This window comes from Lepidothrix coronata, unplaced genomic scaffold (assembly GCF_001604755.1).
Source record: "Lepidothrix coronata isolate B3197 unplaced genomic scaffold, Lepidothrix_coronata-1.0 Scaffold19, whole genome shotgun sequence".
NCBI lineage: Eukaryota > Metazoa > Chordata > Aves > Passeriformes > Pipridae > Lepidothrix > Lepidothrix coronata.
The window spans coordinates 112,795-140,752 of NW_016690199.1; the positions used below are offsets into that span (position 1 = coordinate 112,795).

Genomic DNA, 27,958 nt, shown 5'->3' on the forward strand with positions numbered 1-27,958 from the left:
GGACCCGGGGACGGAGGGGGGGGCCGGCGGCGGCGGCGGCGGTGGGGGCGAGATGAGCGCTGGGCTCCCCCTGGGCACAGAGCCGCCCTGTGAATGAGCTGAGGCGAGGCCGCCAGCCGGGTGCCCCCCTCCTCCTCCTCCTCCTTCTCCTCCTCCTCCTCCTTGTCCCCGTCCTTCACCGCCGGGAGCGGGAGCGCGGCCCTGCCCGCGGAGCCGGCGCAGACCCCGCCGCCGGGGCGGTGAGTGTTCGCTGCGCCGTGAGGGGGCGGCGGGGCCCGTAAACAACCGGGGGTGGCTGCGCGGGGGCGGGGGGGCGGCGTGAGGAGCCCGGCGCCATCCCCGGCGGCACAGCCGGGATGGAATCGGAATGGGAACGGGGATGGGGGTGCGATCCCGCTGGGATAACGCCGCTGCCGGGACCCCCCCGAGCGGCCCCTGCATTGCAGCGCCTACTGAGGGGCTGAGGGCGGGGGTGTCCACGCATCCCCCCCCGGGCACCGGGAGAGGAGGGCGAGCAGCGCGGGCTGGGCCTGGCTCAGGTAGAAAACCAGCAGCTTTCCCTTTCTCCCTGCCCCCCCTTCTTCCCTCGCCCGGAGTTCATTAAATAAAAGGCTATAAACAGCCTGCTCTCTCCCATCGCCACCCAAACGCTCGGGGCACGGCACTGGGGAAGGAGAGAAGAAAAAAAAAAAAAACCACCACGCATCTATTTATAAAGCACCCCACCCTGGCGAGGGTCGGAGCATCAAGCGCTCCCCGAATAGTGACACAGTGATGCAGCGGGGCGGCTTCCCCTCGCCAACGCCTTTCGGGCGTTTTAAAGTTCGGGAGGGATTTCGGTGCCTTTGAAAACAATGTCGTTGAGCAAAGGTTGCGCTGTGACGGTCTGTGATCTGTCACGGCCTGCGTGGTAAAAGTCCGTGGAACCGAGCGCTCCCCCCCCACCACCCCGCCCCGCATGAGAAAGTTGTGCTGGGTTAATTGGGCTTGTGTGTGAGAAATGCCAGAGGTTCTGAGCATACGTCTGAAGCTTTTTGTTACATTAGATTGTGTGCTAGTGGCTGTGATGCAGCTTTAAGACCGGCTGGAGGTTAATAGTTTTTCACGGGAATTGATTTTGCAGACGCGTCTGTTCGATACGTATTTGTATTTATTTAGTACGATTAAAATATTTCAGCGTTGCCCATGTGGATGGCAAAATTTTCGTTGTAGCAAAACTAATGTTTAAGTCTACAGTAATACTTGGGAAGAACTAGATGTTTTTTAGAGCTGTACCTTCTGTCAAATGGGAAAGTGCTGTTCATTGAGGGCCTGTCTAGTAACCTTAAGGTTTAAGGTCCTGTATGTCTTCCAAAGGAATTTTTTGGTTTTATTTTTTTTTAAACAGAAGGTGATTTTAGACCACCGAGAGCAGTAGCTAGAAGGAAGGTAGGTGATATGTTTTCCTTAGACTGGGATGTTTAGCATCAGAGTAAACAGAATGAATTTATAAAGCAGGAGTTCTAAGTCTTGTGATTCTAGGAAATGACTTCCCAAATGTGAGCCCGTGTAGCACTTTGCTGAGCTGTTCCAGTGGTTAGGTGGCTGAAGCAGGATTTGTGAAGTACCAGTGCAATTAAGGCTGGTTGGCTGCTGTTACTCAGGACCCCGTGTGAGTTGCCAAATGACCAAGAATTGTGCAATTTCTACCCGCATTTCTTCTGTGATACCTTCCCTTCTGTTACTATTCATAGTTTTTTCTATGAATGACATCAGAGACACAGGATGGGGGAAGAAACATGGCTCAGGGAAGTTTTACACTTTACCTGTCCAATCACAGTATCAATCACAAGGAAGGTGTCGAAGGACAACAGTTTTGGTAGGTGTTACCAGCATTTTTGCCTGGGGTAGGGACAGCTGCTCCTGAAGTTTTCTCTTCCAGGCATTTCTGGGTCTACCTTTTGTGTATGAGACTGGGCTAAGAGTAAGAAGACTTGCTGACACATCATGCCAGTTATTAATGTTTTTCTCACAGAGATCTCTGATAAAAGCCTCAGGTAAATGTGGAGAGAGCTGCTCTGTCCTCTCTAACTGCTTGGCATAGCCATGTTTTTGTCGTATAAAGGCAAGGCCTAGCTCTGGTTTACAGGTTTATTCCTCTGGTTGGTGGTTGTCTGGCAAATCTCTCCCCTTGAGGTACAGTAGAAAACTATTCCTGTGTTCCAAGTATTTCCTAAACTGTCTGTAGGTAAGCTTGAGTTACTTTTGTTGAAACAGAGGAGGAGAGATGGAAATGCCAAATGACTGGTGAAGTTTGCAGGTCTAAACAAGCACAACTCAGGGCAATTTGAATTAAAGCAGAATACTAAATTTTTTTTTTTCTATAAAATCGAGCTAGTTGCTTCTTATCTGGAGTGCAGCTTATGTGGTGGAGTTGAGTCATTCTTGCTGAGACAGCATTTTGAGTCCTGTCATTAAAATGCTTAGAAATTTAACTCTGTCACAGTATAATTTGCAAACTTATGTAACTGGTATGTTTTTGAATGCAGCTGTCAATAAGAGATCTTATTGCACTTTTCCTTTTTAGTGAAACTATGGAACATAAAGCAGCTTCTTTAACAAGATGACCTAAATATAAAAGTCATTTAAGAACAGCATATTTCTTACAAAAATATTGACGTTGCTATTGACTTAATTTTTAAGTGTTCAGGTCTGTTCTGATGTAAAAAATACTTACATAATTGGCTAAGCAGAACTGCATTGCAATCAAGTGATGGAATGATGCAGGTTGTGTTATTAAATAAGCAAGTTTTGGAATGGAAAGTACTGTAAAATAATTGTATTCGTTTTGTCTCTGCAAACCAGAGGCGTTTTTAAGACTTGACTGGTAGCAGTGTTTGAAGTCAAGACAGTAGTGGCTTATCATAGGTAAACCTGAGCCAAACAGCATTTATTCTTGCTATTGCATGTGGCCCTTCGTGATTTTTGCTCCTCTTTTCTCATAAATCATACCTGACTTTTACTTCAAAAAAAAATTGACTTATTATCTTTTTTTTTTTCTGAATGATGCAACTTGTAGTCTCATTTGGTTTTTTGGAAATTAAGCTCCTTTTGGATACTACTTTGTTGCTGAATTCTCACCGATCTCTGTAGTTTTAGTCACATGATCCTAGTTTCAGTTTAAAATACTAGGATAAGAAATAAACCTCTGTAAAATTTCACATGCTTAACTCTAGTGCTCTTCATTGAATGAATGGCAAAGTACCAAGTATGTGTGTACAATTTGTAATCCCTGAAAAAATGCCGGTGTTCTTAGGGTATTTGGAAGGTCCAGGGAATGCAGGTAAATTTACATTTTATGGCATTTTATATACATTCCATTAGCCAGAGGATAAAAAATAACGTTTAAGGAGAATTCATGACCTGATGTGGGTCACAGTGGAGGTAACATTATCTACTTGTAGCTTCGTAATGTTGCTGTCTGGGAAGGAACAGTTCAGCATTTATTAAGATTTAATATTGCCAGAGTAAATCATTTGACTCTTAAGATGAGGAAGAATGTTTAGACCAAGAAAATTGTAATCAGGGCAGGAGGAGAAAGCAAATGTGGTACCTTGGGAGTGAGCAGGCTGATTTTTGTTCCTGAGCAGAGGTAGTAACCACTGAGCATTACTGGTGTTAAACCACAAATTTAAGTTACAGATTTCTGTCAAGTCTCTGTCTTATTTATTTCTCTATTTCTGTTTGTGTTTAAACACATATACTGGTAAAATTCACTGATGGATATTTCAGCTTGCTGCCGGAGTCTGCAAAACAGAGTGTGTTTACAAATATGTGAAACAGTCACTCAGATTTTTTTTTTAACAGCTCTTCTCAAAAAGTGTTTTGATGTGACTAAAACAGCAGAATAAAAACTTCCTTCATTGGCACATCCAGTGAAGTACACTTGTACTGTTTAGAGTGTAAACTTTGTATCAGGATATATGTATATATATATATATATATATCAAAGGAGCATTTAAGAGTGATACAAAGGAAAAAGCCAAACTAGCTAACCATGTTTCAGTATTGAAATGTGGAGAAAAGCAGTTTACACGTAGGGGAAAAAGTACATTATCCTCTTTGTTGCTAAACAGATTAGTTCTCAGTTCAGGTAAGACTATTTTAGTAGGTAAAAAGCTCTCTAAAGTCTTCGAAGATAATAGTTTACAAACCTAACAAACCCAAATGTAACATGGCTTGTATTTTGATAGCTGCAGTTTAAGTCAAAGCATTTCAGTGTGCTTGTGCTGATACTCCACGTGCAACCGAATTATGTGGGACTACTCAGATGTCTGATGTTGCTCTCATGCTTAAATGCCTTGCTGGACTGTGACCTAGAGGATGAAATGTGTTCTCATGTTTGGGCCTCAGCTGTAACTTGAAGGGTTTTCTGTCTCTATGTGTGCAGTTCATTTTAACTTCCAGCTGTACTTGTGCTCTGGAATTTGAATGGTGGCCTGTATTCCTGACCATGCATCAGAGCAATTTGTCCATAACGTTCTGTGGTATTTTTTACTTAGAAATTTTTTACTCTAAAATGGCAACGGCCACGAGAAATGTAAACTGTGCCCACGCTCTTTGTGTTTGGAGATGAGCTCAAGGAATTCTCCAGCTGTTAAGTAAAACCCAGTCTTTGAAAGGGGTGCAGGATGTGGAAAACTGTGGACAGGTAAGCACTTAGCATTAAATTGTAGGAAAATTTAATGAAGAAAGAATCAGTTTCTATCAGTCAGTAATTTTCTGGTTCCCCCAGTCAATTCTAGTGAGTATTTGGACAGACCCTTAAGAATATTGTACTGCTCCTTTCTGAGGCTGCAGAGTGAGGCCCTGTGAGCTTGGGCAGTCTGGAAATTAGCATTGCTTATATTTTGAAGAACAAGTGAATTGACAATGACCTCATTCAGTGATCAGAGTGTTTCGAGCTGTGATGAACTCTTGGACTGAGCAGAGCACCTTTACTGCCCTTGTTCATCAGGGGCAAATCATCTCTGCACTGATAGAAGTGAACTTGGTAATTGCTGTTCCCCTCAGAGGAAAACCTGTCCTAAGAGGTTCTGTCTGCATAAAAGGCTAAAACAATAGTTGTGGGTTTTTTTATCTTGGTATCTCATTTTTATATTTTTATGCAGTCTTGTGGAGAAAATCTACTTTATTGCAGCAGTCATCCTCTAACTTTGTTCTTTAATGAACAAAGGAATGCTGGGGACGTGAGGGCAAAAGAGCTTTATAAATCAAAGCTCTGTATATGTACAAATGAACAAATTCCAGCTTTTCCTAAGCTTTGAGGATTTGACTTCCAGGTCTTAATGTGCTCCTGGCATAGTTTTGATGTCATTTCCTTGCAAGCAGAGCCAGGTTACAGCTGTACACTTTGCAACATTTCCTATTTTATTGCCATTTTATTCCCTTGTGTAGTCATCAGGTTTTAAGTCTCTCCTGTAGCTGCTTTTCCTGTAGCCTCACCAGAATAGTGTTAATATTGCTGAGATCAGAACCCCACTAATATTTTCGTGTAAAGTGAAAGCACTGGGAAATTGCTTGTGTGTTATTTCATAATACTGAGTACTTGACTAAACAGGAAATTTTGGGGCCTTCATACAAACATCATCTTCTAATCGTTGGGCACATACATACTGGTGGCATTTTCTCTAAATAGTTTATTTTATTCCCAGGCACTATGTGTATAAACTTTATTTTTTTTTACTTGGGTCTCATTCTTCCGTATTGATAAATAAATGGCTCATCAGACAAATCACAAACAGGTGGCTGAAGTTAGGAAGATCCGAAGTTTGAAAGCTTTAAATAATTATTTTTTAAAGGGAGCAGTGACCTTGGTGAGAAACTGGAGGCACAGGGAGGACAAATTAAAGAGCAGGTTGTGGGATGAGTAAACTGAAGTATATAGGACTGTATTAACTTAATTTTCAAAACATTTGTGGTGAGGTTGTCAGTGAATCAGTATGACAGAAGGATGGAGGGGGTTTATAAGAATCTGTACACATTACTACAGACAACAATACCGGCTGTAAAAAACGTGGCACTTTCCTGAACTGAAAGTGACTGTGAGTAATTTTTGTTTCCATATTTCAGGAATAGTTCAGTTAATGCAATTGCTGTGTTGTTGTTTTTTAAATTGTAGTTATTCAAGCCTCCCTTTGTTTTTTGCGTCTCAGCGAATAATCCCATTGGGACCTTTTTCCATGGAGCATCCTTTTCCTGGTTATTTTAACACTTCAGCTAAAACACAAAGACAAATTGGCAGCAGCTTGACTTCAGTCACATTGGAACCTCCTGAGCAGTTCTGGCTCTTCCAGTAAGCCATCCTGGTCTTGAGGCTTTTCAACAAATATCTTCACTTTCCTCTTTTGGGATAGTGGCAGGACAGGCTCTGACTCCAATTCTGTCTTGATTTTTCTAAATAGGTTTAGCTGAACTTGATAAAAAAAGCAAATGCTTTTTGGTTGGTTGGGTTTGTTTTTTTCTTTCTGACACAGAAATAGTAGTGGAATGATGTGATTCTTCCACTAAATAAAGCATTCCTCTGTGAATCTTAAACTTTTTTTTTTAAATGGCAGGAATTTTGTGATTGGTAGTACAGTGAACAAAGATGCTGAGACTGTAAATGAGAGATCAAAAAAAGAAATTTAAAGAATAGGAGTGTTTTAACTATTATTTGAAGCTTTTGGTATGGTCAGGTCTGTTAAATTCTTGGACTTTAGGTGGCTTGTACTCAAGTAAGAATTTTCAATTAGGCCTACAGTGTCCAGGAGTGGGGTAATGATCTGTCATGATGAGAGATGACAGTGGCAGAGCACTCGTGGTATTACAAATACTGGAAAAAATTGTAAATCAGCTTTTGTGACTTACTGTAGCTCCATTCTTCTGGGTTGCCTTTTTCTGTTTCCTTTTCACCCGTGTTTTCTTTGTGGTGAAACTGTTGCTGTGCATGGTTCTGTTGGAATGGCTGCGTAGCCCTGACATGAGCAGTTTGGTTGGAACCCTTAAAATTTATTTCTTTGCCTTGCCCTTTCAAAAAATTTGAATCTTGCTGCATCTCATTGATATATAAAATGAAGCAAGGCCTTTCTTTCTCCTGACTCCTGTCTACAGAGACTGCAGCTTCCTTGGATCTTCCAGTTCTTTTTTGCAGTTGCTTCAATGGGGCTTTGAATTTTGGCTGGAGTCTGCAGGAGTGTCTGTCCTATTAACAAAGTGGTTGTCTAGGCTTACTGTCTAAAATGGGTGTCTTTTGTTTATCTTCCTACACTTTTAAGTAAGAAATCTTGGGAAAATGAAGTATAACCAGAAAGGTGCTGAACTAACCACCAGCATGGGCATGTTTTTTGCTTATTAATGCTTTCAAGCAAGGACCTTGGTGTTTTCATTCTCATACTGTTCAGACAGCAGCGTATGAATTTATGCAGAGTTACCTCATTGATTTTCATAGTACTTGTTTGTGCTATTTTGGTTGTCTACATAGTTTTTCATGGTGATTGGGCTGCTCATACTCTGGTACTGCTGCTTAGTGTGGTTTTTTTTCCTTTATGCTTTCCCACTTGTAATTTATAGTATGAATATTTAGAAAGAAGTAAAAATTCTATTTTGGTCAAGAAATACTCCCTTACTCGTGTTCTGAGGGTGCCAGTCATGTTAGGATCCTGATGAGTGACTGCTGCTTGTGGATGCAAGTTGTAACTCCTCTCAGAATCAATGTAGTGATTTTTTTTTTTCATTCCCAGCAGTGGTCTCAGTGATTCTGGAAAGAAATTATTGTCTTCAGTAACTGACCATATTGCAAAATTAACTCCATAAAGAAATCTTGAAACTACATCACTGTCTTCCAAATTTCTACAGGAACAATTTGTTAGAGGCGAATTATCTTTTTCAATGTCCAGGGCTTCCTTTTTCAGAAATCAGATTACAGATCTCTCTGCTGGAGAGAGTTTGAACCTCAGCCAAAACACATTCATACTGAGAAGCTTCTGGTTTAACCTTGGAACAGGTTTAGTTGTCTGCAGGAAGGGTAGGTAGGAGCAGAAAATGATGTTTTAAGAAGAAGCTGAAACATGTTGTTGGAGGGAGGGTGTTAACTCAGGAATGGTTACCTTCTGTGTTCCAGAAGGCTTTAATAATCCTCTCCTAAATCCTACCTGCCCTGCCATACACACCACGTGGGATAAAATATTTTGCTGCTTAGTACAGGGAGGCATTTGGAAAGGCTGTCAGCTCCTAGGAAGGAGAAGGGATTTTGAGCAGAAGAGAAGTTATGTTTAAAAAAAAAAAAAGAACTTGCAAAACAGCCCAGCTTGGTGAAATGGCAGTGCCTTGGACCAGCTATTAAATGGTCAGAGCTCGGAGGTGTTTGTAGCAGAGGTGCAGGGATTTAGTGTTTTCTGCTGTGCTGGGAAGTTGTAATTGCAGTCACTGTTGCATTTTAATTACCAGGAGAGAGGGAGGGTAAGTTGAGAAAGTTTGGAGCAGTTCATACTTTCCCTCATACACACAAAGTCATTAACTTGCTTACTCTGGGTTGGTTTTTTTTCTGCCCTGTCTTTCCCTTGCATCCATGTGTAGATGTTCTTGCATGTCCAAAGGCTTGTTTCTGAGAGTTTTGATATTTCTCTTTACTTTCTTTAAACTAATGTTTCCAGCTGTCTGCCTTTTCCTGTTCCCTTTGTCTGCCACATGCCACAGCTCCTACATCTCTCCTAAACCAAGAAATTGTTGATGTTATTAGAAGCATGGGTAGTTTCTCTTGTTCTTCCCTTTGCAGTTGTCTTACTGCAGTGTAACACAGACTACAGTTGCATCCCTGAGAAGCAAATGTTCTGGTGAGGAAATTCTGTGTTAATCCATGTTTATTCAAATAGCCCTGCTTCTGTATTTAATTTTTTTTTTACATCTTTTTCACAGAAAATTCCTGTCTCCTAGTTGACCATTTATTCCTGTATTTGAAAGTACACATTCAGAAACATCAGCTGTAATTTTTTAGTATTTTACTGATGTTTTGAGCTGTAAGTGCCAGAACTCAGTCATATAGCCTCCAATAGTTTTTAAATAGTTTCATTGGCAAGAAGCTTTTTCATGACTTCATTCAGCCCATGACTGTGGTGTAATTATGTCTCCTCATCTGCGTGTTCTGCTTTATTTTAGTCATTCTTCCGATCCCTGGGATGATCTCTGACATGTTGTTTGTTAAAATTAATTGATTTGGGGCATCCAGTACATTCTGTCAGTTTTTCATTCAACAGGCTCTAACTCCTGAAAATGTTTCCACGTTTGCACAATTCCACGCTGTCTGGCTACTGCACCCAGCCTGCTTAAGGCAGAGGGAAAAATTCTGCGGATCAGGCTGGAGTTGAAGTTGAACAAATGCCCTTTTTCTATTCAGTAGCAGTCTGTATAATTTGGTGACTTGCTCTGTGTCCTGCAGTTCAAGTAAAGGTTGTAATCTTTCTTTATGGTGCTCATTACAACACACGGGTTGTAATGTCACTGAGAGAATTGTTCCAGGAAATTGGAGTATGGGGGTATTTCTCAGCTTAGTTAGAACAAGTGCCTGTGACTTCAGTGTGGTTCATATAAGCAGCTTATCCTAGTGGAAGGAATACAAGTTGCCCATTGTTTTAAGAGGATTATTAATTTACATATTGTTGAAGTACAAGTTTCAGATGGGGGTGGTTAGTTTTCTTGGACAAAACGATCAAATCCTTGTCCAAATTCCTTGGAAAAATAAATTGTATTTTTATAGAGGTATGTGGAGTTACATTAACTGTCCTTTGTGAACAATGTAGGACTTACCTTCACTTGAACCTTCAAGCAAATCAATAAGCAAATACCAAAACAGTAAAATTTATTTTCCAGTGTATCAGAATGGGCATTACAGTTGTGCTGCCTGGATAGCACAATTTGAGGAACAAATGAAGGGGCAAAGAGATTTCATGCATTCCAGTGATGTATCTGTGGTTGTCCCTGGTTGTCCATGGTCTGGTATACTAATTACTCTCCTTTTCTTTGCCACTCTGTTCTCCAGTTGTGTCTATTTTCAAGGAGTTTTAGCTACTGACTCTTTGGCATGCTCCATTCATTATTTCAATTTTGTTTCTAATGCTGCAGTCCTTTGAATTTTGGCACTCTTGTGCTTTATCCAAGGTCTTGTTACTTGTGTTGATTTTTATAGGCCCTGTACAGTATTCTTGCTTTTCCTGCAGTCTGCAAACTGCAGCTTGAGTTCTCCGTGCACTTGTTGTAGATGCTGTCCTTCAGTTTGACCTCCACAAAATCAGGGTTTCAGAACTCAGGGTTTAAATGCACTCACAGATGCGTCTCCTGCATATTTGTTTCTGTTCACAGGGGTCCATTTTCACTTCTAGCTTTGCTCAGAAGCCTCTCTGTTCTTCAGAGCCAAAATCCAGAAACTTTGACTGCAGAAAGCTCTTCTTTTTTAGGACATAAAACTAATGCAAGTCCCTGATATGAAGATGGTAAACAAAAAATCATGTTAGATTAAAATTGAAGTTTACTTGGCTAATTATTGTGGCATTTGCTGTGCTAGATGTGTTAGTTGCCATTTCTGAAGAAAATGTTGCACCTCTGATCTTTTTATGAGGCACCACCCTTATAGTACTGTTCAGAACGGTCCTTCTCTAAGAAAATAAAAGTGGATGGTGTATCTTTGCCACTGAACTTTATGATTAAAGTGCATTTTCTCTTACTTTGCCATTAATAGGAGCAGGAAGAATGTCTTCTCCTTTAGCACATGTGAATTATTCAAGCATCCCAGAAGTCGAGGCTTCCAGAGTAGAAGACTGGTTCTATCTCCTGCTGCGAGACCAGTTTTCTAACATGATTGTAGAAATGTGTGGCTGGGTTAAGAAGGGAAAGGGTAGCATAATTATTTGGAGAATGAAGGTCATAAAATGAGGACTCCTCTTAAGAAAGATGACTAAAGAAATAAAAAGAGTGGCTAAGTTAGGCCGTGTTCAGGATCTGTTCCTTTATGTATTGCACATGGTGCATGCAGTGTGTTCTGGGTCTGACGTCTCTGTAGTGTTTTTACATAACAAAGTCATGCTGTAACTTGGGCACTTGCACTGCTATAGGTTAATCAGATTTGCATACAGAGTTAAATGCTTAACCAAAGGTGTCATTCCAACTTAATCACTGTAGGGCACAAAGCACCTCATCAAAGAATGAAAAACTGTACTGGTAATTTAGGTAGACACTGGTGTGTGAAAGATATTTCCATAGATAAGGACTCAAAAACAAGTCTAAAAAGTATTTTTAGTAGGAAGGAGGCACGGCTTTCTTACATCAGTCTTTGTGTGTGTGTCTGTCCCTTCTTTTAAAACTAAGATTATTTTTTTTTCTTAACCAAGACACTCTAAATTCTTCAGGTTTTAACCACACTTAAGGGTGTGGGGAGAGAAGTAGCAGGTAGCTTCCAACTCCTAAGAATTCAGAGATTGGTCATATTTGACTCAATTTTTTCTGAATGAGAATTGAAATTCTAGGAAAAACCTAAAAGCCTGGCGTGTTCATTCTATCCACAAGTAAATGGTGCTTTCTCTTTGGATACAGTGAGGATTTTGAAAACTTGGCCTCCTTTCCTGCAGGTTTAGACTGAAGTTCTGGTGGAAGTATGATTGGCTGGAGTGTTGCAGGGACGACAAGTGCACTCTGTTGCAGTTTCTGCAGGTGATCACTTCATGCCATGGGCTGGGGATAATTTCCAAAGGGGTTGTTGCATGACCACATTGTGGTTTTACTTCTGCCTGCTTGTATTTGCATCCGTGGTGGGAACTCACACCCTCGAAGGATCCCGGGTCAACATCTCACCTGCAAGGTTTAATTTAGAAGAGCCTCAGCTTTCAGGTTACCTTCTGGGGAGGGATGAGGCAACATGGTTTTTAAATGGAGAGTGGATTTGTTAACTTTGGAAGTGTTCTGCCAGTTCTGTAGGAGTTGTTAAAACTTCATGTGGCCTGTCTGTGTGTATTTTTATTGGGGTTTACATGATAAACTACTAAATAGGACAGACTGCTTACAAAGCACAACTCTGGATCTTGTGTACTTAGTAAGGTGAGAGATCAGAAGGAACACTGCCAGTTTTGACGTCCAAATTTTGACAGTGCTTGTGGTCAGTTTAACTGTATCCTGTTCTTAATCTTTTCTGTTTTGTTTGAGACACACCAATAATGTCAAATACTTCACGAAAATGTGGTGTTTGCCAGGGCAGTTTCTGCTTTTTGAGCTCTAAAGATGAAATAATTGGATATCTTCATTCTGTTTTATGATCTCTTTGACAGTAAAAAAGTGTGAGGTGTTAAACTCTGCTGCTGTCATGGAATGAATAAAAAGTATTATTCTGCAAAATAATTCCCCATGTGATGTGTAGCAGCATTCTGTAATTATTTTGATCACTCTGACTTCAGTAGAGTTGCATGTGAAGATAAAAAAGTCTAAGTCATATTTTTTTCCTAGCAACTGCAGTAATGTGAACCTCTCCTGCATGTGCTGGGACACAAGACACGCTCAGTACACACTCTGTTTTGTTGGTTAGTTACAGTTTGCTTGGGCATCAGTATCTCCTGTTTGCTTGAGAAGAGACAGAACTTCAGAGCAGGGTTTGGGGTGAGAGGAAGCAGAGGTGTATTGCTGCTGCTGCCATCTCCACACCGCTGAAGCATGTGTTTTGTTTTTGTTAACAAAGCATGTGAGCCAGAGAGTGTATAACCAGTCCCCGTGCCTCACATTTGAATCACTGTTGTGGTGAGATCAAATATAAACATTTCTTGACTGTTTATTCTAACACAGATGTTTTAGAAAGGTTGATAGTGGCTGGAAAAAAAGCTATGTGAAAAGCTTTGTTGGATGTATGGTGTCACTTATAGCTGGTGCTGTATTGCATTAGAAAGTGATGTTATCAAAAAGTGATGTGGTCACTTAGAAAACTGGTCAAATATATTCCACATGCAAGTTAAACATTTCTAAAGCCCCTGGTGTACTAATTTTTCTGCTAGTGCAGCTGCTTAGTTGGGCCTCAGGTAAAATGTGCTTCAGAATCTCTTCTCACAGTTAATTTTTGCCCGCTGTCTTCAAGTAGAAAAGCTCATAATCCTGTTCCATTACCTTGCATTGTATAACAGTGATTTGCAGAGTCTTTGATGCTTCCCAGGGCACAATTTGCAAGTATGTAAAATGTGTGACCTATTTTGTATGGTTTTTTAATAATGAATGCACAAATAACCCGATGTGGATTAGAAGGGTGGGTTGGATGGTTAGGGTGTGAAAGCCATGAAGATAAACCAGTCAGTTGACGCTGCCTGCAAATATAACTCTTATTCTCTTAAGCACAAATATTTGCTGCATCACATCCCAATGAGGAGGTGGAGGAGGAGAGGGTGTGCAGTGTATTGGTCTGGCTTGAATCTTGATTCACACATGAATTTACAATACGTGCGATTTTATTTCCAAACAGATTTCCTCAGACTTGTTAGGGGCAGTTGTCTTTCAGTGAAGCATGAATACATTAAGGTTTTAAGTAAATCTGCAGCACAGACATCTGAGAAGCTTGCTGCGTAATTTAACTGAAAATCTAAGGATGAGCTTTCACAAGATGGCTGAGCCAAACTAATGGCTTGCTGCTGCCTAAAGGGACAGCTGCTCTGTTCCTTCCCAGCCCTGCTCCTAGATTATCCAGTGTTGCTTTTTCCTTTACACAGACTCTGGCATCATCTTGGTCACTGAGATCATTTATCTGTTTAAAAAACAAACAAACAACCAAACCAAACCAAAACCCCCTAAACCTGCCCCCCTAAAAGAAAAGCTAATCAGTTTGCTTTCACTTCCCCATCGCTATGAGGAAAGCAGAGTTTGAGCGGGAATTTGTGGCCAGCAGGTAGGGATCTAGGGAATGCCACTGTTCTGGAAACATTGAACTCTTTCATGGCTCAGTAATCGCAGGGAACAGCTATTCAGATGTGTGCCAGTGAACAAGTCCTCTTTGAAACTGATTTCATACATACTTATATTAGAGGCTTTTGTCAGAACCATGAATGATAGTGGAATATAAATTTTTCAAGTAAAGCAGCTGAAAATGCAAAAATAGGAAAAGTGCATTTCAGCTAGTAGTAGTGCCTTTGTTTAAATTAGATGAAAGCAATGCAGATTTGACTCGAGACACAGAAAAATCTTAGCTTTATAGCTCTGGTGTTTTGTCATCTTAACATTATTTGTGCCATTATTTAATAGCTTCCGGTAGGATTTTCAAACAAGGAAATATCTTAATAATCCTTTTCTTTTTTTTTTTTTTTTTTTTCCCCCCTTCCTTGCAGAACTGAAGGAAGGTCATCATGGGAGCATTTTTAGACAAGCCAAAGATGGAGAAGCATAATGCCCAGGGGCAAGGGAACGGGCTCCGTTACGGCCTGAGCAGCATGCAGGGCTGGCGCGTGGAAATGGAGGACGCACACACGGCTGTGATCGGTTTGCCAAACGGACTTGATGGATGGTCGTTTTTTGCTGTATATGATGGGCACGCTGGATCACAGGTTGCCAAGTACTGCTGTGAGCATTTATTAGATCACATCACGAGCAACCAGGATTTTAAAGGGCCAGATGGGCCACCATCTGTGGAAAGTGTAAAGAGCGGCATCAGAACAGGTTTTCTGCAAATTGATGAACACATGAGAGTCATCTCGGAGAAGAAACATGGCGCAGACAGAAGTGGGTCAACAGCTGTGGGTGTCATGATTTCCCCCCAACACACATACTTCATCAACTGTGGAGACTCGAGAGGGTTGCTTTGTCGAAACAGGAAGGTTCACTTCTTCACACAGGATCACAAACCGAGCAATCCGCTGGAGAAGGAGCGCATACAGAATGCAGGTGGCTCCGTAATGATTCAGCGTGTGAATGGCTCCCTTGCTGTTTCAAGGGCACTTGGGGACTTTGATTACAAATGTGTCCATGGGAAAGGTCCTACAGAACAGCTGGTCTCACCCGAGCCTGAAGTCTATGAAATCGAGAGATCAGAAGAAGACGATCAGTTCATCATCCTGGCGTGCGACGGTATCTGGGATGTTATGGGAAATGAAGAGCTGTGTGACTTTGTAAGATCCAGACTTGAAGTCACTGATGACCTTGAGAAAGTTTGCAATGAGATAGTTGACACCTGCTTGTACAAGGTAGCCAGACTTGAGAGAAGCTGAGTTTACTGTGATTTGACTGTTAGAAGTTTATGAGCAAGTTAAGAATAAGTTTTGATTCCAGTCTATAAGTGTCCAATGGTTTATGTTAACACGACTTTGACAGTAATGACCGTGTCTCCCACAGAAATTGTGATAGAGGGGGAATGAACACACAACAGAAACAATATGTCTTTCTGGTGGTTTTGGTCAATTAGAGTTTATAATCATGTACAGATACATTGTGATTGATGGAAAACTAGGAGCTGATGGGTATTTATGGGCAAGACAGTAACTGCCCTTTTCTGTTTTATAACATACTTTACAAAACCGTAGCTCTTAAGACTTAATCAGGCTAGAGATCATTTTTTCCACTCCTAATCTTCCCCTCCTTTCTTGGACATATAGTAGTAATATTACTGATATAATTACGCCAAGATAAATGCAGAATGAATGAACCTTGACTTCATATTTTGCAGTTTAAAATTCCTGCTTAACTATGAAGACCTGTCTTCCTATGTTAGTGTTTATTTTGGTTTAATTACTGTATTTCTTATTCAGTGTTGTGTGATACAGCTCTGAAAGCAGCTCAAGTAGAAGCTGGGACCTTTTGGTTTAACAAATCTGTGTAATTTTGTCAGCAATAACTTTTACTTTGTATTTATAAGTTGCAGGGTGATGCAGTTACAGAAGAGGTTCCAAGCACTGAGTTTCATAGCTTGATACTTAATTTCCAAAGGAGCTAGAAGTCATAATGTAAAAAACCAACATTTTTGATTCTAAAGAGACAAGACAGCATCTCTTGTTTTTGCCACATGGCTAACAGGGTCATTGTTTCCTGTTTGGAAGAATGTAATTGCTTTCCAACACTTTGGCAGATTGATAATGCTTATGTTTTTGTTTGCAATTTTTGTTTGGTAGTCCTGAAAACAAATTCCAGGAAAGGAACAGTGGCTTGTGGATGCTGTAAGCTTTGCAGGAGCCAGCTGTCAGCACCTTCCCATACACCCAGATACTCTTGTTCTGAACACTGGCTTGTTCTTGATCTTGCTGACATCAGTGGGTTTAGTTATCATTAAAAGTTAGGCATATGGATACATGTTTTGTAGACCAGAGCACAGGGGTACTGAAAGTAAACCGAACAATTACTTTGCATAAGCAGAATGTGGTTGTATTTTAACATGTTCAAGTATTCGGGTTCTGTTTAGTTGGGTTTTAAATGTTTCCATTTCAAAGAATGTTTTTGTAGAGGCCTGGGCACCTCCCAGCTGGTCTTCAAACAAATTCTCTCACTTGTAACTTTCCTTGTTTTAAAAGAAAAGGGTTGGGGGGGAACCTCATAGCTGTGATTTTAGGTGGAAGCACTGTCTGAGTTCAGCGCTTTCCCGCCTACTGCTTTTAAGCAGTAATGGTTCTGTTCACCCATCTAATGTTCAGCTGTTTTCCCCAAACAATTGGATAGTATTTGAAACAAGATGGAACACAACTTTGTGATTACACATCACTCATGACTAATGTCAGTTTTTAGACCGTGGGCTGTCTGTAACTGGCTCCATGTAGTCTTCAGACCACAAAAGAGGAAAGAACAAGGTGACTTAACAGTTGTACCGGATGAACGGGCATGGAATTCTGTAAGGGGAAATTAATGCAAAGGATAATATTCATCCACAGTAGTAAATGTTGGATTCTAATACTGTTGGATTCTAATACCTTATGATTTGTGAGTTTCTGTGTGTAAAATGCTTTGATGTGTATTTAGCCTGGTGTGTGTGTATACATTTCTCAAATGGTTTTTTCTTTTCCACCAGGGAAGTCGAGACAACATGAGTGTGATATTGATCTGTTTTCCGAATGCACCAAAGGTATCGCCAGAGGCGGTGAAAAGAGAGGCAGAGTTGGACAAGTACCTGGAAAGCAGAGTAGAAGGTGGATCATTTAAAAAAAAATAAGTAACTTTGTTTCTAAACAGATCCCTGGCCCCCTTCCCCTTCCAACAGCTAAACCCTTAACACATACAGGCTTCTTAATAGACCTTCAAGTGCCATTGGCCATCCTGTGTACCTCTGAAAAAGGCACTCATATATGTCCTGAAAAAGCTCTGCTATGAAAGTGCAGCAGCCTATAACCCAGAAAACTATTCAGGATGGCAGAGAATGCATTCGTGCCCAGAATTCTTCCTGAGTCTGTTGACAGCACTAACTTCAGACCAGTGAATCCTGATTCCTGTTACATGGAGTTAAATGAAATAATCAAAATATCTTGCAAAGTGTCTATGAAGATGGTAATTTGAGTGCCATTTTTCCGTATAATTAAATACAAATCAGTTAGCTGTAATATTTTATTACCAGTTATAGTAGCATTACAACTTGATTACTGTAATCTTTAAGCTAATATATTTACTTATTTGAAAGCTGATCTTTAAGCATTCATGACAAACAAGCTGGGAACTCATCTTACTCTGATAGTAACTTCAAAATTTTTCCTTTAATTTGTATTTCTGGAGTTCTATAAACTGAAACTGCAAGCCTTGGGCTTTTTGGATCACATAAAAATGATACTTGAAATCAATTCGATTTAAAGAATTTCTGGTTCAAACTGCATTTATAGTGCCTTTTGGTATTTAAAACCAACCACAGCTTGGAGTTTGTTTCTGAAACATAAGACATGCTGTATGCATTATTTGCATAGGTTAAGTCTATTTTTGAAGTGGACTCCTCTAGACCTATATGTTACAAGTCTAGTTTTGTGTGTGTACTCCCAAGAATCCTTAATAGCACACCGGGCACAATAGGCAGACTTCTTCACAACTATGGTAGCAGTGATTAGTAAGTTAGAGGAGTATATTATGCACTTTTTCCCTCCTTAACTTGTGTGAAGACAACACAGTGCAGCTTCAGAAATCTCACAGAGAGCTTGCCTACATGGGAATTGTGGGTTCAGACAAATTAATGTGCAATTTTAAAGCACTTACAACCTGTGTAGGTGCTCCTTCAGAAAGTACCACGTTTTTCAAAGGCCTCATTCACAAGGTCTTGGCAAACCGCATCTGCTCTGCCCCTGAACAAATGTCCAGGCAGACATTTCTGTGCTTTAATCTTAACACTTGCCTGAGAGGAGAAGTTGGTGCCCAGAGAGGGATGGTGTGAATCTCCCTGGCAGCGTAGCAGGAATACGAGTGCACGGTCACGCTGCGGGAGGGAAGTGTCAGATGGCTTCGTGCCTTGCAAAGCAGGGAGCAGGTTTGCACCAGGCACTTGGAGAGCTTGCTGTGTGTGTGCCCACCCACAGATTTGGTGGAGAACAAGTGTGCTGTACGTTCACACGTTAATTTACAGCATGGTAACAGTCCTAATTTGGGCAAGTGTTGCCTTCTTATCTTAGATATTTTGTCTGAGTTCAGACAAACCCATGACCTAGAATATGGAAATATGTTCAAGTCAAGGCTGCATCTTCATTGTACCCCAGGAGTATCACAATGAGGAAAGCTGGCATTTTTGTACAGCTGCTTCATTTTACAAGGGAAGAGCCTAAACACTGGACCTGCATGTGGTTATGGTACATACAATGAGTTTGGCTGCTGGTACTTTGCAGTTATACAAATAGAAAATTTCAGGAATGAGCAAAGTGTGATAATTGCATAGAGGCAGAAGGATTCTGGATGTAGTTATAAAGCACTTTAATACTAATTTAATGTAATGATGTCTGAACACCTTGAGGAAATATATTGTACTTGCCCTCAAGGATTTTGCTTCTTTTTGAGAGTTCTTCTCAATCTTTTGCCTATAGTTGCACAAAGATATTATTTAAATTAATAAATATGTAGTAAACACTACTCGCCCCAGCAGCAATTTGTATTAGCTGTGTGCAGAGTTTGGCCTTTTACTTACCCATGAGAGAAGTTGAAAGGCTGAACTAAAGCAGAACTTCAAGAACAGGAATTGATTAATTTGGTTACATTTAACTTAATTCCTGTGCAGTTGAGTTGTTTCCAAAGTAAATGGATAATGCCTTATTGAGTAGTAAGGTAGGACTGCTACAGCATCTGAAACTTTATACACTACAGTGAATAATCTTGCTCTTATCTTAGGATACTATAAGAGTAGCAGTGCTTAACTTTAAAAGCCTAATTTTTGGCTGAAGCAACTAGAACATATAAGGAGTACTTTTAGAATGATCTTACTAATCTGTTACATCAATTTAAAGTTAAAATGAATTAAAATGGAAAGTTGGTCAAAATGCATATTATGTATTTTTATGCACTTCAGTACTCAGTGAAGTCCAACAAGGAATGGGAGTCGATGCTTACTAGTGTGCATCTTTTTTCTGGTTGTATTTCTATTCCCTCAGCCCAGCATATATCCTTATACTGTTAAAAAGTAGTGCAAATTTTAAGACTGAATAGGACTTAGTACTGATGGTCATCTTGAATAAGGAGAGACGACTCAGATTTAGAAAACATAGGAAGTTTTCTACTCACCATGTCACTTAGCACTCTCCTTCAGCTACTTCTGATGTGTTTGTGGTCCAGATTCATAGCTACAATAAATAATGGAAGAAGCAGCAAGTGTGGAGAAGCATCCTTGTGCCATTACTTGCAATAAATCAATGTTACCCCTAAAATATCATGTGAACTTCATGGTAGAAGTAACCAGTCATTCCAAAATGTGTTGCTATTATTTGCACTAATATGTGTTATTGATGTGTTGACTCTAAAAAGAAACTTGTCTAAGCTTTTTTTTCTGTTCTCATTATTTTTTTTTACATAAAACCATTCCGTAATAAATAATCCTTACAATATTTATACCTATATAGAGATAAATAATTTTAAGCTAGCTGTTACATGTTCCTTCCCTTATTTTCACAAAAACAAAGCTCTGGCTTTTTCTTAAACTTTGTGTGGAATTCCCATTTTTTAATCCTTTATTTTAGGGTTTTAAGTACATTTTTTCCAGTACTTGATGCCGTGAAAATGTGTAGAAGGTTTAAAAGTAAATTAAAGATTGGGGGGAGGGTCGAAGGTGTATTGAAACAAGAGAATTCCAATAAATTAAACACAGCTAGCAGACCGACTCCATTTGTTGTGTCTTCAGTGTTCATTCAGTCTGTATCTATAGTTTTATCAAAGTATAAATGTATTCATTTAGTGGAGACTGTATGTTAAATGTACTGCAGTTACAGGTTGTGAAACTGTGTAGCATAGGTCAACTATAAATTCCTTATTTTTGTACAGCAGAACTTTAGCACTAGCACAATGTAGCATATACTAGATGTTCAAAATTGCACAATAAAGGAACTTGGCAAACCAAATCTGAGATCTTGGCTTCTTATTCAGATTTAAGAGTCTTAGATTATTTGTTTACTAAACATTAGATGGTAAAACGAATTTTGGCTGTAGATTTTGAGGAAATGGCAAATTTTTGAGGGGTCTCTGGTGTGCGGTGTCATGTATTTGAAATGTAGGTTTTGAAGTAAACAGCTTTAAGCTTTCTGCTGCAGAGTCTGATGCTGGTTGAGGACTAGACAGTGTTTCCACTATACCTTGCAAATAATTTACACAGCCTGACTGCAAAATAGAGCTGATGCTTTTTATAAACACACACAACCCTGAAAAACTATAACACGAACAAAAAGTAATTCACAACTGTTGGTTTTAATTTTTTTTTTTTAACTAAAAGGGACTGGATACATGTTGGTTTTAAAGGATTTCAGTGTGCTTTATCTCACAGATTATAAAATGGAAACTTGGTATGTTCTTCTGGAATTATTTAGGGCAAAAACTGAATGCTAGACTATTTTTCAGAAACGGTACTGATGAATTCCAACTGCTTTCAAACTGTGTAAATGCTCTATTACGTGAAAAATAGTGTGCCTGTACATATGTGCATGTATAGATGTGCACATATGTACAAATTATTGTATGCATGTTGCAATATTCACTTGAAGATCAACAGCACCAGGTCTTAATAGTTCACGTATTTTACAATTTCTGAGAGCTCCTGTTTACGGAGAAACCGAGGAGATGCATTTCTTGCTTGTTCTTTAAGTTTCCTAAAATCCCTGTTTAAAGAGCGGCTCTTCAGGGGTGGTGTGGTCTGAAATCTCTTCAATTCAAATAAAATTGTGTGCTTATGGCTTGAGGAAAAAAAAAAAAAAAAAAAAACCCAAAAAAAAAAAAAAAAAATCCAACCAGGCCTAAGAATAAAGTTAAAGAATTAATTTCTTGGCAAGCGAGACTGTGGCTATAATACAGATTCTCTTCACCCAGAAGCTGGAGTGGATCAGCTTTTAAGTATCTGCTCAATATTTAAATATCCCCTGAGTCGAGGATGGAACTGTCAATTGGATGTGGTGTCCCTGGCTATTAATTTGTATGTAATAATTCTTAAAATTTGCATATTGCTGTGATGCAGTGAGATACAAGTATTGGCTGATACACATACAGCCACAGGGGTTATTTTTAATATGTCTGACGTTTTGTTTCTTGAAAATATTATGCTTTCTGTGATGGCAATAATATTTTATCTTCTGTTGCAGCCATAAAGCTGATGTTAATATCTGCCTCATGCCCTGGGCATTTCGTTGGGGAGATATTACGTCTTCTATCTAGTGTATAGCAGGAAAGCCATTAAAGAATTTTTTTTCCCCACTGTTACTAGGTAGCTGTGTATTTCCAAAACCAGTGTGCATGTTAACAGCAGTGTATCATTGTCAAATCTGTTACAGGCTCTTTTCCTTTCGGAACCAAAAGTAACAATTACCGTGTTGAGTACGATCTGTCTTTTTTTTTTTTTTTTTAAATGTTAAGCTGCCTTTTTATAAAACTGAGTGTTTCAATCTTTTAAAGTTAAATTTGGACTGCACTTACAAAAAAAGTACTTCTGATTCCCAGAGATCATAAAGAAGCAGGGTGAAGGAGTGCCAGACTTAGTCCACGTGATGCGTACGTTAGCAACTGAGAGCATCCCAAACCTCCCGCCCGGGGGGGAGTTGGCAAGCAAGTGAGTTCACATCAGTGTACATGTGGTTTTTGATTTAAATCCCAACTTAACTGCAAGGCCACTCTTAAAAGTGGGGGGGGGGAGAAGGGGGGAAGGGAGGGAAGAAGGGTACAGGACAAAAGGTGATGATCTGTTCTCTAATTTTTATTACTCAGTTGTTCTGAGTGAAAAGAACAGGCATAAGAACGGAGTTAACTATGAATCACTGCGAAAATTAAATGTCAAACTGTAGTTTTGGGAAGCAACGAGGGTTTTTTAAGGGTGGCCTGAGTGGTGTTTTTTTTTTTAATTAACTGGGGTTTCTGGGGGGGAGGTTACATCTGAACGTGCAAAAATAATGCACTGAATTTAGTGATTACTTGGATATGTATTTCTGCACTTTGACAAGAAGTGATATGCATAAGATGTTTTGTTTGGCAGCTTTCTTTCCTTGTCTGTAGCTAAAGCCATGTTGTAATCACTTAAAAATTTGCTTTTGTTTTCTCTCTGCTTGTGACAAATCTGAAAACAAGATAGAAGTCTATAAAAAAAAAAGTGGGAAGTTAAATTTACAGCTTTGTCTTTGAAGGGTTCAGTGATGATGCTCTGTGGCTTCTCAAATGTTCAGTCTTTAAGGAAGCAATGTCCTTAGCTCGTTTGCACCCCCAACCAAGTGCTTTTTGGTTCAAAAGATTGTTCATGAGCCTGTGCTGGGTTAAAATGAATTGGGCACATTTGGTACAGAGTATTTTTGACCTTTCAGAGTGTGATTTTTGTATTGTTACACCAAAACGTGAAGACTTTAGGCATGCAATTGAATAAATGACAAATGAATAAATTGAATAATTATAAAAAAACTGTAAAGATGGCTTCTACAAAACAAAATTGTTCTTCTACGAACTGTTTGACTTGGAAGAGATGGCAATTTTATGTAAAACAGCATCTATTTGGGACATTTTGCTGTAGTCTTGAAGTATCAGTCAGTTACTCATGAAATACAGCATACAAATTGGTTTTTCTTCATCTCCTTTGGTTAGTGGTAGCATCGTGGTTGTGAAGAAATGCTGAAGTGACAGACTTCTGTGGGATTTTGTGTCTTAGTGATGCTGGTTTGAATAGGGACTGATAAAAATGTGAATTTAATTGGATGTTAGTGTAACTTAAAGCACTGTTGCCAATTTGGAAGGAATATAATGCTTTTCAAGAAATCTGCCTTTATTTAGAATCAAAGATACCTATTTCTTGAGAGATAAGGGAAACTTTCCAGTTCATACATGCAGCGTACTTTGTCTGTAATTGCTTCATTTTATTGCTTTAAATCCAGCCTCCTCTTCCTATAATCATTCACTGCATTCACTGTGATGTTTATTCATGGTAGTTCCTGACTTTTCAGTATTATGGGATGATTCCAAAGCCTGTCATCTGCTTTTTTTTCTTCTCATGTACTCCTTTGTGATTGCTCTGCATGCATTCATCAGCACTTTAAAGGTGGTTCTTTGAAGTTTGTTTTGTATCACAGTTTCAGTCTCCTTCTACTTCGTCACACTTGATTTTGCAGAAGGGGATCTGGAAGAAAGTTGCTTTTAAAGTCCAGCCTATAATTCCTGTTTTTTACTCCCCTCTTTCCTTCCTGGTCTCCCTCCAAAGTTGTTTACTTATATACTGGGAAAGGCAAAGGCTTCCTCTTCCTTCAGCTTCACATTGGATTCTTTTTTTTTTTTTTTTAATTTACTACCAATTTTCAAGAAAACTTTTTCACCCTGTGTTACATAGATAAAAATCATGTTGCTCACTTACATGCGGATTGCAAATTTTCTATTAATATTTATCCATCCATTTCTTACCAATTTTCTATCAGTATTAGAAAAGCCAAGAATCCCAGAGACGAAGGTTAATTTCAAGCTATCTTAAATAGGCTAAGCATGTTTTCTTTTAAAAGGAGGAAACTGTCAAGATGATTGAAATAATTTTTAATATGTTTTGCCAGACAAAATTTGCCTCAGTCTGAAGATAGAATACACAAAGCTGCTGTTTGCAGTTTAATGTCTTTTCGGAGAAAAGTTGCTGGAGAGTATTGGACCTATCATTGTAGAAGAGTATTCTGTGAATTTACAACCTTTTAAGGTTTACATTTTAAATTTAAACTGTACTTAGGGAATTTGACTTTAGAGAAAAAGAAAGACACAACCTTAAAATCTTGTGGGGTTTGTTTTTTTTTGCTCTAGACGGAGTGTGATTGAACCCCTACAGGAACGATGATGCTGTAAGTATCCTTTCTCTTACATTACCTTTACCCCCACCCCAGTTATTTTAGCTGCTTTGTAAAGAAACATTGCTAGTTTTTGTTAAAGACCTCTTCCCCACGGAAGGAATAGCAGTGCTGTGCTCTTGGGACTGTGTTCCGTGGTGGTTTTCTGCTGCCTTCTGCTGATCACAGTCTCAAAACTCCAGTGTGGTTGACTCATTTGTCCTGTGGAATGTCATTATTTCAGTCCTGCCTGGATTTCCAAATGCTGCCAAATGGTGGAAAGAGTCATGGGGGTATTTCCCCTCTTTATGGGCAATGTTGTCCCCCAAATATCAAGAAGATAATGCCTCTACTTAAAAGTTAAACAGATGTGTAATTATCAGCTTTAAGAATATATTATTCACTAAGTGGACTGGGGGGGGAAAACCCACAAACAGAAAACCTCTAGAATATGAACTGTGGTCCCAATTGCAGCTTGATCACCAGAAACAACGTTCTGTCAGCAGAAGTGCTGTGTGTCATGAAGTAGTTAAACTGATCCTTTTACCCATCAGCAAAAATTGCTTAAATGTGACATAAGTGAAATGCATCCAGACAATAAAGAGTTGGGCATTCATTTATTTGTCTGTCCTTGTTCTATTTTTAGCCTAAAAATTCCTAAATAGTGGCTGAAAGAGAATGCTTTGCCTTGAAAATACATTCTGTACAACGTTGCTGTCCTACAAATGTACAGTACACAAACGTTGTGATGATGTTCGTGACTTGGATACCGAAAATTTGCATATGGAATAGTTGGCAGGCAGCTCGTGCATTTTTACTCATACTGCTTTTATTCTTCATCCTGGCACATGAAACAACCATTTTAGTCTTTCGTATAATTGTTCTCCTTTGCTACTTCTGGTCTTGAAGGAAAAACTGGAGGTGGTACTTTTGCAAAGGGTAATTTCAGTTTGTGTTGTTTTTACTACACCTCCGTGCCAACTGTTCCCCTCTATGGTTTGTAATGGATTCTGTGTGCGAGTTTGAGTGAAGGGTGCAGAACTTCAGTGCTAAGAAATTATCATGTGTGGCATTGCTAGAGACTTAATTAGCCTCTTTTCTCTCCAAGGAGCAGTAAGGCAGTGCTTTAAAGACGAGTAATATTTCTACCTCCTGCAGTCTTAGTAATGAGGGGGAAGTGTAGCTGTGGAAGCACCAGGATACACTGTTGTTAAAGCCCATGGTGGCCCTTAATTGCTTAAGGAAAGGGGAGCAGGTAATGCTGAAACAACCCAACCAAAGGTGGCTGCACAGAAGCAGTTTGATGCCTGTGCTGCTGATTTAGCTGTTGATTTAGCTGTGGTCCCAGTTAGCTGTGGTTAACCTGTGTAACCCCCGAGGGGGCAGGGAGAGAAAGCTGAATATAGAGCACTCTGAGCAAGGGAAAAGGAAACAAGACGTGCCACAAAGGCAACTGGATTAAAAACCACCTAGTAAAATTAAACATTGGTTAAACCAGGGATTGGTTAAACATTTTCCAGGACTGTGGTAGTTACACAAAATCCACTCTTGCCCGTGGGACTAAATGGACCAAATGTTAGAGACACTGGAACAGGTTGCCCAGGGAGGTGGTGGGTGCCCCAGCCCTGGCAGTGTTCAAAGCCAGGTTGGATAAGGCCTTGAACAGTCTGGTCTAGTGGGAGGTGTCCCTGTCTGTGGCAGGGTGGGTTGGGACTAGGTGATCTTTAAGGTCCATTCCAACCCCTTAACATTCTGTGATTCTCTGATGACACTCAGGTGGCCATATGGTTATGATTTGGAGCATGACATGTTTCTACTTCCTTTTTTTTTTTTTTTGTTATATACATTTATTTTTTCCTCTTGTGGTTTTATTACTATCCAAAATTAGGGTTTTCTGCAAAATTAGGGTTTCTGCAGTTGTCCAAACTACACATCTGTAACCTTAAATTCTAAGTGCTGAAATAGCTCTGAGTTCTAGCAGGGCATCACTTAAGTCTCTGTGTTCCTCTGCAGTGAGGGAGGGCTGAGAACACAAATGATGACAATGGTGGTAACACATGAAATGAGGCACATCCTGCTCTTTTATCACACCTGTTTACTGAGTGTATCCATTTTGTATTACTTCTGACTGCTCTGAAAATGCTTCTTAGTAATGTTCCTGCGATATTATTTTGAGGCTTGATAAAACACTTGGTCAGATTTTTAAATGTCTTGGTTCTAATGTTTCATTTATTAAGAATATATGGTTTTTAAATACTTCTTAAATGCTCTTTCTGAAAGGGGAGAGAAAACAAGACTCATGAAATGATTTAAGTCTCCACCCTTTTCAGTCTGGATTATCCAGAAACTCCTGCAACAATGGGCACTCCAGACTTTAAAGGGTTCCTTCTTTTTTCTTTAAGGATTCTGCCTCAACTGATGATATGTGGTAAAACTGCTCATCTAGCTGTGGAGTTCACGTTTCATCCTGCAAATGAAAGTGCAGCCCAACCTCAGTGACCCTTCTTAACATCCATCCTCAACCTTAATTAAAGAAGGGAATATGATGTGTTGGTGAGAGTGACTACAGCAGTACGACACCTAGCCCAGGAACTGATCATTTTTGTAAAACAGACTTCTGTAAACGTGATTTCAAACCATAATTCATGTTGTAAATCAGACTCCAGCAATTTTATGTTGTATGATTTTGTTTTTGTAAAGTGCAATTGTCTTTGTACAAAATGCTCATATTTAATTATGAACCGCTTTAAATCACTATAAAGGTTAGAAGAAATGTTTTGGCTTGTGTGATGCAACAATATATATCCCTTTTAAATTCATGTTGTGGTTTTGGATTGCAAGGAGCAGCAGCCTAGCCAGCTAGGTGCTCAGGAGGTGCACAAAACTGTAAAGATAACTTTTTGGTTTATATGAAAGCTGAACTCGTGGGCAACTTACCAGAAATTACAGTGTGTGAATTTTGCTTGGCAATGGAAAAATAACTTAAGAGTAGTGCACATTCTTCAACAAATGGATATCATTTTCTTGGATGCACTCCTGCTCTCACGTTGGAGTCAAAGGGATTTGCGATTTTGAGTTCAGTGGGAGTTAAATCATGCCCTGTTAACAGTATCCTCTTCATACAAATCTTGGGATCAGAATGCCTTGATTCTTGGCACCTCTTTTTCCATTAACCCTCACCTGAAACTGCTGATCACTGAGCACGAACAGGCAGCTTTCTACGTCCAGTAGGAGTCTGCAGCATTTTTACAATCCTGATTGACTGGGTCTGCTGCTGTTCCAAGTAAAATACTCTGAATTCCATTTTATCAATAAAGCTTGATTTAACAAACAAGACCTTTACCCATAAATGTGTAATTCCTTTTTTCCTGCCTTTGAAAATGTCAGTGCCATTGTAAATGATATTTTACTTGTGGAAGAATATTTTTATTAATTGGTAGCCCATTTTTAAAATGGGAAGGATTTTGATTATTGCCCAAGACATAGCCATATGCTAGAGGATGATGTGGGATTAATCCGTTACC

General features: G+C 39.6%; 1 protein-coding gene across 3 annotated transcripts; it reads left to right on the forward strand.

Annotated features, from left to right (window-relative positions):
- On the forward strand, positions 1–26,964 carry PPM1A (protein phosphatase, Mg2+/Mn2+ dependent 1A). Of its 3 annotated transcripts, none has more exons than XM_017807537.1 (6): positions 2–239; positions 14,358–15,209; positions 17,018–17,135; positions 22,099–22,207; positions 24,412–24,449; positions 26,837–26,964. In XM_017807537.1, the coding sequence occupies exons 2-5, from the start codon at positions 14,376–14,378 to the stop codon at positions 24,443–24,445; spliced, it is 1,095 nt and encodes a 364-aa protein (XP_017663026.1). In that variant the 5' UTR covers positions 2–239; positions 14,358–14,375; the 3' UTR covers positions 24,446–24,449; positions 26,837–26,964. The 3 variants fall into 3 exon arrangements, with proteins under 3 accessions (XP_017663029.1, XP_017663026.1, XP_017663028.1); XM_017807539.1 differs by lacking the exon at positions 26,837–26,964 and adding an exon at positions 26,765–26,783; XM_017807540.1 differs by lacking the exons at positions 22,099–22,207; positions 26,837–26,964 and having other exon boundaries at positions 1–239; positions 24,412–24,437.
- The last annotated feature ends 994 nt before the right edge of the window (positions 26,965–27,958 follow it).

Bases quoted from the DNA above. Each gene is read 5' to 3' on its own strand.
- PPM1A (XM_017807537.1), top strand. From the start codon at position 14,376: ATGGGAGCATTTTTAGACAAGCCAAAGATGGAGAAGCATAATGCCCAG. The intron at 17,136-22,098 runs GTGGATCATTTA...TCTGATTCCCAG, and splicing joins CCTGGAAAGCAGAGTAGAAG to AGATCATAAAGAAGCAGGGT. The intron at 22,208-24,411 runs GTGAGTTCACAT...TTTTTGCTCTAG, and splicing joins GGGGGGGAGTTGGCAAGCAA to ACGGAGTGTGATTGAACCCC.